The following is a 14,834-nucleotide window of genomic DNA, read 5'->3' on the forward strand; positions in this document are numbered from 1 at the left end:
GGCGGCAGGAATTATTCACGTAAATACGGTATATCATTAAAGGCATCAACAAAATTTTGCTCATTCATTTCATCTGATCTTAGTCTGATCACTTTTGAAAATCTAAGTATCCTAGATCCAAAGATCATCATGCTGACTGATATTAACCCCGAACAGGTGTGCAAGTTCAAGTGTTTGAATGATATGGAACAAGGTGAATTAATGTCTGTTTTATTTTTTGCAAACTGAAACAGTGCATATAGAAACAAGTAAGGGGAAGTACAGTGTGTAAGATTTGGCCAAGTTAATTAATGTCTGGTTTTTGCAAACTGAAACAGTGTAGGCTACACAGAAACGAGTACAGTCGACATTGTGCAGTGTTTGAATGCAATTAGTTTCATACTGTATATCCAGAATTTTCAAAATGGTATGAAGAGGCAATTTGTATTCCAAGTAGTAATGTTGATGCAGGAAGATGTCTTTCTATTTATAATGATGTTTTAATCAACAAGAGACATGATTCTTTTTCTAGAAGTCTTTCTTAAATCATAGAAGAGCTATAATATTAAGTCACTACTAGACAACGTATTCAACGTTCTGCCATGACGTTTTCATGGTTAAAAGCACTGTGTCAGGTATTAAGGTCCAATCTCGTAAGTAAAAAGAAAAGTTTTCCTCCAGCCTATTCTTGATCCTTTAACTAGCACTGGTTCTTATTTATAATATGTGACCTTCACACTGTCACATTTGATCATCATGATTAAGAAGAGATACTCAAGACAAAGAAAGACACTGCATGTTGTTCTTTTACATAATTTTAATGTGTTAATGTGCTCAAAATCTCATTTCAACATGTCTCTTGTTAAATACATTTTATATATTTTTTTTTTTACTAAGCGAGTTGGCCATGTGGATAGCAATGCGCAGCTGTGGGTTTGCATTAAGGAGATAGTGGGTTCGAACCACACTGTCGTCAGCCCTGAAGATGGTTTTCTGTAGTTTCCCCATTTGTTTTGTTCCTATTTACAAGTTGCTTTACGTTGCATCGACACAGATAGGTCTTATGATGATGATGGAATAGGAAAGTAATAGGAGTGACAAGGAAGCAGACGTGGCCTTAATTAAGGTACAGCCCAAGCATTTTCCTGGTGTGAAAATGGAAAACCATTAAAACCATCTTCAGGGCTGCCAACAATGGGGTTCAAACCCACTATCTCCCAAATGCAAGCTCACACCTGCGCGCCCCTAACCGCACAGCCAACTTGCTCAGTGATTTCCCATTTTCACACCTTAATGAAGGCCATGGCTGCTTCCTGCCCACACCTAGCCATTTCCCATCCCATCATCACCATAAGACCTATCTGTGTTGGTGTGACGTAAACCCAATTGTATAAAAAAAAATAAAAAATAAACAATTTATCTTAAGATGTCTTTCATAAACATTTATTAGCTGAAGATAACCTAACAAAGATTGAAACATGTTCGCATTATTAATAGGACTATATATACCATTTATATTTAAGTAGATACTCGTAATTTGTACTGAACAGGTGGACCATTATAAATAAATTCTTGCCAAGCAAGTGGCCACGCAGTTTGGCTCGCATAGCAATCAGCTTGATTTCCAGAGTTAGTGGGTTCGAACCCCACTCTCCGCAGCCTCGAAGATGGTTTTCTGTGGTTTCCCATTTTCATGCCAGGCAAATGCTAAGGTTGTACCTTAATTAAGGCCATGGTCACTTCCTTCCCACTCCTAGCCCCTTCCTGTCCCATTGTCACCATAAGACCTACCTGTGTTGGTGTGACATAAAGCAAAATGTAAAAATAAAAAAGAATCTAATGAAGAATTATTGACGTAAATTGTCAAGTCAATGCAGAACCAAATATGAAATTTATCACTACTTGTGATATAGAGAAGGTGTCACTTGTGGTAGTTGCTTCCAGTAAGCATGCAGAGGTAAGGGCACCTTTACAAACATCATCTTAGTTGAAGCAACAAGTTCATTGACTTGAGTAAAGTGAATTTGTATCTCTTCTGCAACTCGGTGAATAGCATGGACCAACCACGTGAAGTGGATGAGGTGGGAGTAGAACACTTTAAGTGCCATTGCAGCCTTCAACATATAGACCACTGAGTCACTGTAAATGACATTAAAATAACTATTTCTTCTTGAACCCCTCCAGGCCACAGTTTCAGTGCACGGTCTCACACAACCAATACTGCAATGTATTGGCCCATAACATCAGTGGTTTCATCCACAGAAATTCAGATGTAAGAAGAGAATATTTCCGTTCTCAGGGACTCCACAGCAAGATATCTCTTGCAAAGTATAGATTTGTCAGGAACATGGTGAAAACAGTACTTCTAGAGAAAAGTGCAGGACTTTGGCTCTTGAAATTTGTTTCATGGTATGTTTGTTGTGATCATGATTTCACAAGTCTTATGAAACTTACTTCAAGAAGAATCTTTATTATGTTTGTGTTAATAAAGTTGAATGCAACTGCTTATTTTTATTGTGAAGTGCACTTTGTGTGTGCTGTTCTAATTGAGATTTTATTGTACAGCCTATTTTTTTTGTCACATACTTGACACACCACCACTTTTCCATTAGTAGTAAAAGTATCGTCCATACTTATCCCGGATCGAAGATCCACAGCTACAGAGCTTGAGACTAGATCCATCGCAGCTGAAATACTTATCTTCTCACTGTACAACTGAGATAGTACTTAAAGAACAGAACTGCAGTTGATGACTAAACATAATGTCCTCGGTAGCTGTAAGTACTTCAAATGGTAATCTGCCTACTGTTTCCTGGATGAATCAACCATACAACCAGTGGCGGCCGGTCAATACGTGCTACCGGGCTACAGCACGTAGCTTGGAAGTGTAAGGAATTAATTATATTCAGTACAATTATTCTGGTGTCTTTTCTTTGTTTTGAGTACAGTTTGAATTTGTGCTTTGTGAAAATCAGGGCGAGATCTGTCGAACAACTAGCGCCGTTCTCCCGCGGAACCTGGCTCGTGCTCACGAGAAATGAGCTCGGGCGTGTAGCCTGAAGGAAGCAATACGCAGGCGCAGCCAAGTTTGAAACACTCCCCGTAGCCGGTGGAGTATACCGTCAACCGGGATCAACTTTCTCTGATCCCGTCTATAGTTACTTTTTCTCCCGCAAGGGGGTAGAAATGCTCGATGCCTCTTGCTACCGTGATGTTCACGGCCGACTTGATGCGTCGCTCTAGCTAGCGGAGCGCAGTGAGGTATCCAGTCGGCCGTGTGATGTTGAACGTGATAAGCGATTCTGCCACCAGAGAGTAGCATCGTCTGGGCTCAAACTGTAACTGGGGGCAATCTATCACAAACATACTGTTGTTATTAAGGTAACCAACCAATGCTTATTAAAATATCCATCTTCCTTTTGTGTCAAAAATAAGGAATTCGTACGTGATTAAAAGAATCTTGGACTGACCCTAAATGTTATCCCGCATTAGAATGTATTTATGCTGGTAATAGAAGAGGTCTCAATGATTCTGTTGGTAGCACTTTCAGTTGCTTTGTGCGGTGTTTGATCTCGCGGTTATATTGTTGGTGCGTGTTTTTCTATCACTGTGTTGGTGCTTAAGTTCATACGGAGAATTATCCAATTATTTATCCTCTACAGTGTATATCAAGTGAAATTAAATTATTCTTAGTGAGGATTTATATTTCCATCATCCAATTTGGGAAGTGAGTATACAGCATGAATAGTGTGGACAGTTTGATGAAAGAACCATTTTCTAGGAGAACATTAGAAGAAAAAGTGAACATAAAAAGAATAGGTCGTCCCACTCCAGTCTTAAATTTAACTCAGAAGTCTTCGAGAGGGCGAAATTCCAGTTATATCAGGCATTTCAACTGTAAAGTTTACGACAATAACAGTTGGATATGTGGCTGTGATATAAGAAATGCTTTGTTTTGTTTTCCTTGCGTCTTATTTGGAAATAATGATATCTGGAGTACGAAAGGTGTGAAGGATCTGGGGCATTTGAACGAGTATATGAAGAAGCATTCGTCGAACAGAAAACACATCAATAATGTAGTGGACCTAAGTGCTCTAGGAAATGTGAATATTGCAACACAACTTAGTAGGGCATATCACGACAATTTGCAGAGACATAATGCAGAAATAGAGAAGAATAGGTATATTTTGTCTAAAATCATTGACTGTATAAAATTTTGTGGGGCATTCGAACTAGCTTTACGTGGTCATGATGAGTCTTCCGTATCTGAAAATCCAGGAGTGTTCTTGGGATTAGTTGATTTCATGAGCAGTCTAGACAGTGCCATTAAGGAACACATGGAATCCAATAAGGTATTTAAGGGCACATCAAAAACCATCCAGAATGAATTGCTAGACTGTATGCTGGAAGTCTGCCGTGAAAAGATACTGGAGGAAATACATAACTCTAAGTACACTGCTATTATAGCAGATGAAACTACTGACGTTTCTGAAGAGCTACAGTTAGCAATTGTGTTCAGATACGTATTAAATGGACAACCACTTGAAAGATTTTGGGGATTCTTTAATCCAGATGGACAAACTGCAGATGCAATATCTGAGTGCATACTGCAGCAGGTCAATAGCATTTTTCAGGTTAATCCAGATAAAATTATCGCCCAAACTTACGATGGAGCATCCGTGATGAGTGGTGAAAGAGGTGGAGTTCAAAAGAAAATCAAAGCTCACTATCCCCTAGCCAATTACATTCACTGCTACGCCCACCAGCTCAACCTCGTATTAGAACACGCGGCCTCTCAAAATCAAGCTGCGCGCGTATTTTTCTGCAGCCTATCTGCATTTCCTGCATTCTTTTCCAGATCTCCTCAACGTCTGGCAGCTTTGGAGAAAGTGGTAGCACGAAGAATTCCAGGATGTTCATCAACAAGGTGGAACTTCAAGTCTAGAACCGTCAATGTCGTGCATGAAAACAAAGATGCTTTGTTGCAATGCTTTCTGGACCTGGAACAGTCGAAATCTGTAAGGACAGTTCAAGAAGCACGTGGACTCAGGCACAATTTGGAGGACGAAGAGTTCTTATTTTGGCTGTCCTTCTTTCACAGAATTATGCCTCATGTGGATATTTTGTACTCCCAGCTACAAGCAAGATCGACAGATGCAATAAAAATAGGAAAAGCTGTTGGCATTTTTAAGAAGACTGTTGCTTTAGTCAGGGATTCTGTCGATAAAATAGCAAATGAAGTTTCTTTAGAAATGCCACAAAGCAAAAAACGCAGAACGGAATCCTACAGGACGGCTGATGCTAAGGATGTTTGTGATCGAATCACTGAAGAGTTAGATCGTAGATTTGAGTCTCTTTCTTATTTAGAGGTTGCAAATTTGTTAGATTCGATGAATTTTAGCGAATATTCAAAACAGTTCCCTGTAAAAGCAGTGAATACTGTGTGTGACGTATACAGACTCCCAGACAAGAATAGACTAATGACTGAGCTCAGCGTTCTGTATGAAAGAACTGATTTCAGAGAAATTGACGGTGCAGTTCCTTTACTTCAACTGATCCTGAAGAACAAACTGCAGGATACCTTCGCCCAGATAACAGAATTGCTCAGGATTTTGATTACGATTCCAATGACTACTTCCGAACCGGAAAGATGCTTTTCGAGTCTTAAAAGGATTAAAACGTTCCTTCGAAATACTATGTGTCAGGAACGGTTGAATGCATTAGCGATGCTATCAGTAGAGAAAAAGCTTATCTCGGAAATAAAGAACTTTAACCAAAAGGTGATCGACAAGTTTTGCAGCAAGAAAGATCGCCGTATGGACTTTGTATTTCGCCATTAGGTGAGTAAAAACAATCTTTCTCGAAATAACTATTTATCTCGTAGATAGTTGTCGAAGTATTCATCTGCTTCCAAATTAATGTTTTTGTTTGTTCTGTGTTATAAATTGTGAGAAATTATTATTATTATTATTATTATTATTATTATTATTATTATTATTAAGAAGTTTGAAGTAACTTGTGAGTTGTTCATCATGGCAATAAGCAGATTGAAAACAGCGTATTTAGGGTTTTTTGTAGCACGTAGGACGATTTTTTCACGAGCCGCCACTGCATACAACTCATATGTTTGCTCATATAGTTCCACAAGGAACACCTCCACAGACTATAAAAGGTATGAGGACTATGAGGACAGGAGGTGTTCCTTGTGGAACTATATGAGCAAACATGTAAGTTGTATGGTTGATTCATCCATATAGTATGAAGGATAATCACAAAGGTAGTGCTAATGCGAGTGTTAGTACCAAGTGTGTACTGCATATATTACTGAACAAAATACCACCCTTATCTCTCACTTCCAAACCTCTACCTGCCTTATTGCAGGTGGTGCCCTACACAATTTATAATTTTTTTTGCTATTTGCTTTATGCTGCACCGACACAGATAGGTCTTACAGCGACAATGGGATAGGAATGGCCTAGGAATGGGAAAGAAGCAGCCGTGGCCTTAATTAAGGTACAGCCCCAGCATTTGCCTGGTGTGAAAATAGGAAACCACATAAAACCATCTTCAGAGCTACCGACAGTGGGGATCGAACCCACTATCTCCCGGATGCAAGCTAACAGCTGCGCACCCCTAACCGCACAGCCAACTTGCCTGGTTAATTTATAATTTCCAATTTTCTTGTGAAGCCAGCTAACAAGATGGCAGTAAAAGTTAGCGTGCATTCAGGTGGTAGGGTGACAAGCCAATTATGTATTGAGACCTGTCAATCAGCTATGTTTTCCAGAGCTAATTAAGAAATGCAAGGTGAAAGGATAAGCTGGGAAATACCAGGTTATACTTAGTTGACTCGTCACATCGTGAAAGCAGGAATATGTATTCTATTAACATACTGACAACTTAAAATTGAAAACTTTGAAGTGTTTTATAATTTTGCAAAGTCTAAAAGTGTAAAACATCCTGACAAAAGTACAACTTTTCATGCTTTAAGTATTTTTTTAATATATTCCACAAAAATTATTGTCACTAGTCAAACAAACTAAAAGATGGACTAGACATCTTTATTTATTGGTCTGAGCCTTAAACCCTTGTACACTGCTACCCTGAAAGCTAGTACTAGCAACATTATGTTCCGACGATACCACTCAAAATTATATAGCACATGAGTCTTCCATTTCTCATCTAGGAACTTCTTATAAAAGATAGACATCTCATCTGCAGTCATTTGCGTGTTAACATCAGTTGGATTACTGGCTTCTTTGCTGGCAGAGATAAATGCTCTCCTTTTCTGAAATAAAGAGGAAAAATACATATCCAATGAATCCAAAATAGGATGGAATCAAACACATAACTTTCAATGTTACAGACAGAGTTGCTAAGGAATCAAACCATGCAAAAGAATGTCATGTTTGTAAAAATACATCATTATTGAAAGTTATGCTCACAACTTACATTACAGGGTAGAAATAAGCAGAAATGCTTCATAGAGAAAGAAGAATTCAATTTCTTACTGGCTATGTACTGGCTATATTCATTTCAAACGAAGCTAAAATGCACTGCCTGACCAAAAGAAAACTGAAGCACCGAGAAGAGGAGGAAGAAACAAAATGAACACCACGTGTTGAGAGAGGGTATGTGATGTTATTTCAGTGATTACAAAATCGAGCAAATTTACAAACTTGTTAGTATGAGCACATTTATCAGTATGATGTTGCACCCCCTTCAGGCCTGGATGCATGCACTGATTCTGTTGGGAAGGGTATTATAAAGACGTGATAGACTGGGTATTATAAAGCCTTTGTATCCTGGGTCACGTCGACTGGAACCTTGATGACAAGTATGCCTGCCATCATGTTCCCTGCAGTCAAACATCGGGCCACTGTCACATCCGAATGCCCCACATACGTGAATATTGCACAATTTGACCAGCCAGCCAAATGGAGACCCACAATGAGGCCCATTTCAAACTCTGTCACGTGCTGATAACGCTGTCTACGCAGCATCTCCGTGTCCTTCACAGTGATCACTCAACATCTGATGCTGTTCACCCCCATTATATACCTTACAAGGTCTTTTAACAACACTAACCACAAACAATACTAATGTACTCTGGTGGCTGTTCTACCTTTCACAGAGAATTGGGTCTCTAATCGTTTACATACCCGCCAATGGTGTGTACATGTACGAAGTTACATTGACATCTGACCATTTCTTCTGGGTGCATCAATTTTTGGTCAGGCAGTGTAGATAAGCCGCATTTTAGAAGAAATTATTAAATAGAGTAAAACCTGATGCATCCATTGATTGCATTATCCTGAGTAATGTGTGCCTTCTGCCTAGCCCCTAGACATTTCCAATAGGAAGCCATTATAAAATACCCTGTTATATCGAGCTTCAGTCCCATGTAAGATGCTCTATTTCAAGGAAATATTCGTTGGTTAATTTTTTGCAAAGTTCAGAAGAAATGGACAATTACACTATATCATCAGAAGTGTACCTACAGACCTGAAGGAAGCTCTAAACTTTACCAGGAGCTGAAGGCTACGCAGAGTATGCTGATAATGTGGTGTGGTTTTGAATGCTGCATGCAGCTCTTCAAGAATATCCGTCATATCCAGCCTGACGACCCAGCGCATGTGCCAATGGATATGTCACCACTGAAGCTGGGTATAAAGGAAGCCTCTCGCCGAGACACAGCAGAATGCCACAAGCTGGCGAACCTTGCGACCTGAGCACCCAGTGATAATAATCGGCATGTGGGATATAAGGATTATTAAGGACACCACCGAGACTATCATTTTATGTGTGCGTAAGTTAGGAGCTAACTCAGACAGTGTTCATGTCCTGACTGACTGACTGACTGACTGACTGACTGACTCATCATCACCGAGCCAAAACTACTCGACATAAAGAAATTAAATTTTGGGGGTACATTTATATTACGGTGTAGGTGCTCACTAAGGGAGGATTTTTCGATATTCTGGCACTAAGGGGGTGAAATGGGGGGTGAATTTTTAAAATGAGGATATCTATAACTCAAAAACTTAAACGTTTACAGACGTAAAAAGTGGAACTTGCAATCTCCTTTAAAAATAAAGAAACACATATTTTTTTTGTTTTTGGAAAATCCCATTAAGGGGGGGTGAAAAATTGGGGAAAGGTATTGAACACCTTTTATGAGAAGACTTTTATCTCAAAAACCGAAGATGTTACAGACATACAAATTGGTATTTAGAACCTACTTTGAAAATAAAGAAACATGTATTTTTGTGTTTTTGGATAATCCGATGAATAGGGGGTGAACAGGAGAGACAAATGGAGTGAATTTATAAAAAGGCTATATTTGCAAATTATCTCAGACATGTAACATATTACAGATTTGAAAACTAGTATTTGGAATTTCCTGTAAAAGTAAAGAAAAATTAATATTTCTTTCGGAAAATCCACTTAAGGGGAACTGGAAAAAAAGGGGTGAAATTTTAAAATTAGCATATCTACAGTATATCTCTAAAACTTAACATGTTTTAGACGTGAAAATTGGCACTTGGAATCTCCTTTAAAAATAAGGAAACACATATTCCTTTGTTAACGGAAAAACCTTAACGGGCGGGAGCGGGGGGGGTGAAAAAATTGAAAAATTAGTTGAATTATTTGGTATATTTTTGGTGTGTATATATATATATATATATACCAAAAAAATCTAAAGATATTACAAATGTGAAAACTGGTATTTGGAATTTCCATTAAAAATAAAGAAACACGCATTTCGGAGCGGGGGAGGAATCAACTTGGTACGGGAGGATGAAAACAGAGATGAATTTCATTTGCAAGGATACATATATCTCAAAAACTAAAGATGTTACAGTCGTGATCATTTGTGTTTAGAAGCTCTTTAAAAGAAATGGGTACTGTTTATTTTTGGAAAAATTCACTAAAGTGGGGAGAGTGAAAGGAAGTGAAAAAGATTGAATTTTTTGTTTTTTTTTCCAGAGAAACTTATATCTCAAAACTAAGGGTTACAGACGTGGAAATTGGTATTTGGAATTTCCTTAAAAAATAAGAAACACGCATTTTTGGGTGGGGTGAAACCAACTTAATGGTCACGGTTGGAGTAAAAAAGGAGATGAATACTTTTCATGAGGATACTCATATCTCAAAAACTGAAGATGTTACAGACATGAAAATTTGTATTTGGAATTTCCTTTCAAAGAAAAGAAACGCGTAATCTTTTGTCTTTGGAAAATCCACTTAAGGGGGGTGAATTAATTGAAAAATTACTTGAATTATTTGTATGAGGATACTTATATCTCAAAAACTAAAGATGTTACACATGTGAAAAATTGTATTTGGAATCTCCTTTAAAAATAAAGAAACACGAATTTTTGAGGGAGTGGGGTAAATCAACTTAACAGGCTGGGGTGAAAAAGGACTTGACTTCTTTTTATTAGGATACTTTTATATCTCAAAAACTGAAGATGTTAGAGGCATGAGAATGTGTATTTGGAATCTTCTTTCAAAGTAAAGAAACACGTGTTCTTTCGTCTTCGGAAAATCCACTTAAGGGGGATGAATGAATTGAAAAATTAGTTGAATTCTTTGTATGAGGATACTTATATCTTAAAAACTAAAGATGTTAAAGACGTGAAAATTGGCATTTGGAATCTCCTTTAAAAATAAAGAAACCCGCACTTTTGGGGAGGGGGGGAATCAACTTAACGGGTAGGAGGGCGGGGGGGTGAAAAAGGAGTTGAATTACTTTTATGAGCATACTTATATCTCAAAAACTGAAGATGTTACAGACATGAAAATTAGTATATGGAATCTCCTTTAAAAATAAAGAAACACGCATTTGTTTTTTTGTTTTTTTGTTTTTAAGGCATAAGGGGTGTGGGGTTGAAAATAAGTACATAAGGAGTTGAAATATGTTTATGAGGATACTTTATCTTTAAAACTGAAGCTGTTACAGACGTGAAAGTTGGCATTTTGAATTTCCTTTCAAAATAAAGGAACACTTATTTGTTTTTGGAAAGTCCACTTAAGGCTGGAGAGGGGTGGAAAGAAATGAAGGAGAAGAAGAAGATTTATGAGTATACATGTATCTAAAAAATTGAAGGTGTTACAGACATACAGACATGAAAACTGATATTTGGATTCCCCTTTAAAAATAATGAAATACATATTTTTTTTGTTTTCAGAAAATCCAGTTAAGGGGCTGAAAGGAATTGGAAAAGCGGGTGAATTTTTGTAATGAGTAATGGTATATATCTACATTATATGGCAAAAACTTAACATGTTAGAGACAAAAAACTTGGTATTTGGAAAGTCCTTTAAAATTACAGGAACATGTGCCTTTTTGTTTTCGGAGGAGGCACTTAACTGGAGTGAAATAAGGGAAAATTGTTGAATTATTTTTATGGGGATACTTATATCTTACAAACTGAAGATGTTATAGACGTGAAAATTGGTATTTCGAATCTCCTTTAAAAATAAAGAAACGTGTATTTTCATTTTCGGAAAATACACCTAAATGGGAGTGGGGGTGGGGGAAGGACTGATCAAGGGGTTGAATTCTTTTTATGGGGATACTTATGTATATCTCAAAATCTGAAGATGTTACAGATGTGGGAATAGGTATTTCAATCTCCTTTAAAAATAAAGAAACATGTATTTATTTTTTCAACTTGAGAGAAGACTGTTTCTTACATGTACATTTCTGTGTTGCATGGTCGTCTTAGCCCTAAAAGGTAATACCACAAACATGGTTTACAAAGAATTTCTGGGGTAAATGAAATTTAATTTTTGGGTCAGGTTTTATACTTTCGGAATTTTTAGATAATGTCTTAGTGCAATGCCGAGGAACGATTACTTTGATCAAATTATTAAATCCATTTGAGCAAAGCCGCGGGTAATTGCTAGTATGGACATATAAATTTTCGTCGGTATCTTCAAGTCCCTTGTGAATAAGTAGTGTCCTTACAGACTTGTAATTGATGCGGCTATCTTTGAAGTGGTACATATTGTGAATATCCAAAGTTCTACTGAATGTATTTCCTCCGGTTTACATGTCTGTCATTTTCTAAAAGTCATCAGCATTATTTTGTAATGCAAGTGCTGATAGATTTGCTTTCTCTAATAAAGTTATATGGGTTGTCTATTTCTGAAAACTGATTCTATTAGGATACAACAGCTGACATTCAGACTTTGCAATCAGATTATCTAAATCTCACCAAGGTAGTCTGTAGTGTGTATGGAGTACACAAATGGACTAATACTGTAGAGGTAAGGAGAGGCCAATTTAGGATTTCTTGGAAACACGTTGTTACATACCAATGTAGAAATCATGGAAAAGGAAGTGAGAGAAGAAACCTTTTCATCACATCCCTCACTGGTTTACCAAGACAGTTCTAAGATTGCCTTTCAAATGTGTTCATTGTACTGAAGCTTGTCTGTGATTATGAGTGTAGAAAGTAAAGCACTTTCCTTATCAGGTAAAGTAGATATTTTGTGGAATTAAAATGAAATGAAATGAAATGAAAACACTTAACTTAACCACAAAGAGCTTGCTGATTTTCTAGGAATTCCATTCTCTCCATTAAGAACGATAGTAAAAATAATCATGATTCAATCACCGCAGTCAGGAGGATGTAATACTGTATCTACAATATGGTGTACTCTATTTTATTTACCTACTATATTTCAGCAAGTCTATAGTCTCCTTTACAATGAGAAACATACAAATTACGTAATTATATTTCTTAGTTCCTCCCCACCTAATATGCGGTCTCGTTTAATACGCAGTATTTATGCAGTCCCTTGAACAGCAACTTATTGACGTTTTACTGCACAAATATATTTTACCCTACGTAAGGGTTTTTCTTTACGCTTGACGACATGATGTGTCAAATAGAATATCAAGCATAAATAACATTTCTGCAGTCATGCATTAACTTCAATTAGGGATGCTATTTTTTTTTTTTTGCTATGGGCTTTACGTCGCATCGACACAGATAGGTCTTATGGCGACGATGGGATAGGAATGGCCTAGGAGTTGGAAGGAAGCGGCCATGGCCTTAATTAAGGTACAGCCCCAGCATTTGCCTGGTGTGAAAATGGGAAACCACGGAAAACCATTTTCAGGGCTGCCGATAGTGGGATTCGAACCTACTATCTCCCGGATGCAAGCTCACAGCCGCGCGCCTCTACGTGCACGGCCAACTCGCCCGGTCAATTAGGGATGGTACATGAGGGTACACGTCTCGAGAAGCCTGAGAACTCGATGCTTTGCTGGCAAGAAACATATTGCAAGGCTCTACTCCAAAGAATGGGAAGCACGCTTTTGAGATCTCAAGGTACACTGAGAGCAATAACATGCTGTATCTTGGTAAAATGGACGAATCGGGGAGGCAGTTTGGTCTTCCGTTCACAACGAACAACACAGATGTATGTGAACGAGAAGAAATGTGCTAGATCTATTTCGCCTCCGATAACTCGCAGGGTGGACAGCACAAATTGTAATTTCATTTGAGCCTCAGCCTTTGATTCATCGTGAATGGGAAAGATCCGCATCCTTCTGCTCGTTATCTGATGAATGTGATATTTTAAGGACACATTTACAGCTGCCAAGAGAAAATTATGTGTAACGGTTCAAATCTCATTCCAAGATGATATCTGTATTATTATTATTATTATTATTATTATTATTATTATTATTATTATTGTACTTCTACTACTTGTACTACTATTATTGTAACTTCGCCACTACAAATAAAGGCAAATATAAATATATATATATTATTATTATTATTGTTATTATTATTATTCAATTCAATTCTGCAATGATGATCGCTTGCGTGATTGTCGTTAAATGTATGTATATATGCGTGTGTGTAGATTAACACTAAAAACATGTACAGTAAGAGTTGCTGTATATCAGGTGTGGAAGTATTGTGTGTAATAACTTGTGACATTACAACATGCTGCAATACTGCTAGCGTAACTGCCGAGTCATCGCTCTATCATCGTGTGCATTTAGCAGTGAGCTCAATTATTTTGGAGAAACCTATAGCCACCCCAGGCAATTTCACCATAGTATGTAACATTTGTCGCCGGGTGGGAGTAGTATTATAGTTATTTCCGGATATTGCGTAGGTGTGTCAGCTAAGGCTATATAAGCTGGACCAGTGTCTTATAGCATCAGAGGAGATCAAGGAAGGAGCCTCCCCGAAGATTGTGGTTACTGCAGTCGGGCAATTCCTGGGCAACGGTTTAATACCGGCTAATTCTTCAACAAAGGTGCTGCTACACAGCAACAAGTATGCAAGAGAACTTACGAACGAAAAGTCCTTTTCAGGACCAACCACGCACAGAACACTCATCAATCCCTATTGGTAACAGCTTACGAATATGTCACTTGAATATTAAATCGATTTCCTCTGCTAAGAGTCAATACCTTCACGTCTGATGCTGCAGAACGAAGTAGATGTTATACCAATACAGGAGACTCACACCAAGAATGATGCAGATCTTTACAGAAGAGGAAGAATTTATGGATACGTTCTGGTTGGATCCATAAATGATGAACAGTATGGCATTGCAACATATGTCAGGTCCCATCTTACTGACTACAAAGTAACTTACCAGGATAGAACGGCAGATATTTTTGTTTTGGGTGTAGAAGTTGCCGGCACCAGGGTTGCAAATATTTACAAACCACCGCAAGTTAGTTGGCCAAATTCACATGTAAGATTCTTCAGTCATCCAGTTGTGTATGTTGATGATTTCAACAGTCAGAGTCATGTCTGGGGATACTAGAAAGAGGACCAAAATGGAGCTATTCTAAATGAATGGATGGACAT

General features: G+C 37.8%; 1 protein-coding gene across 1 annotated transcript in view; it reads right to left on the bottom strand.

Annotated features, from left to right (window-relative positions):
- Positions 1–6,879: 6,879 nt before the first annotated feature.
- Positions 6,880–14,834, bottom strand: part of Coa8 (Cytochrome c oxidase assembly factor 8) — a 66,008-nt gene continuing 58,053 nt past the window's right edge. The window contains exon 3 of the mRNA XM_067139487.2: positions 6,880–7,267. Within this exon, the coding sequence (XP_066995588.1) occupies positions 7,031–7,267 (237 nt within the window). The 3' untranslated portion in view covers positions 6,880–7,030. The remainder of the gene's footprint in view (positions 7,268–14,834) is intronic.

The sequence above is a fragment of the Anabrus simplex genome, chromosome 2 (assembly GCF_040414725.1).
Source record: "Anabrus simplex isolate iqAnaSimp1 chromosome 2, ASM4041472v1, whole genome shotgun sequence".
Lineage (NCBI taxonomy): Eukaryota > Metazoa > Arthropoda > Insecta > Orthoptera > Tettigoniidae > Anabrus > Anabrus simplex.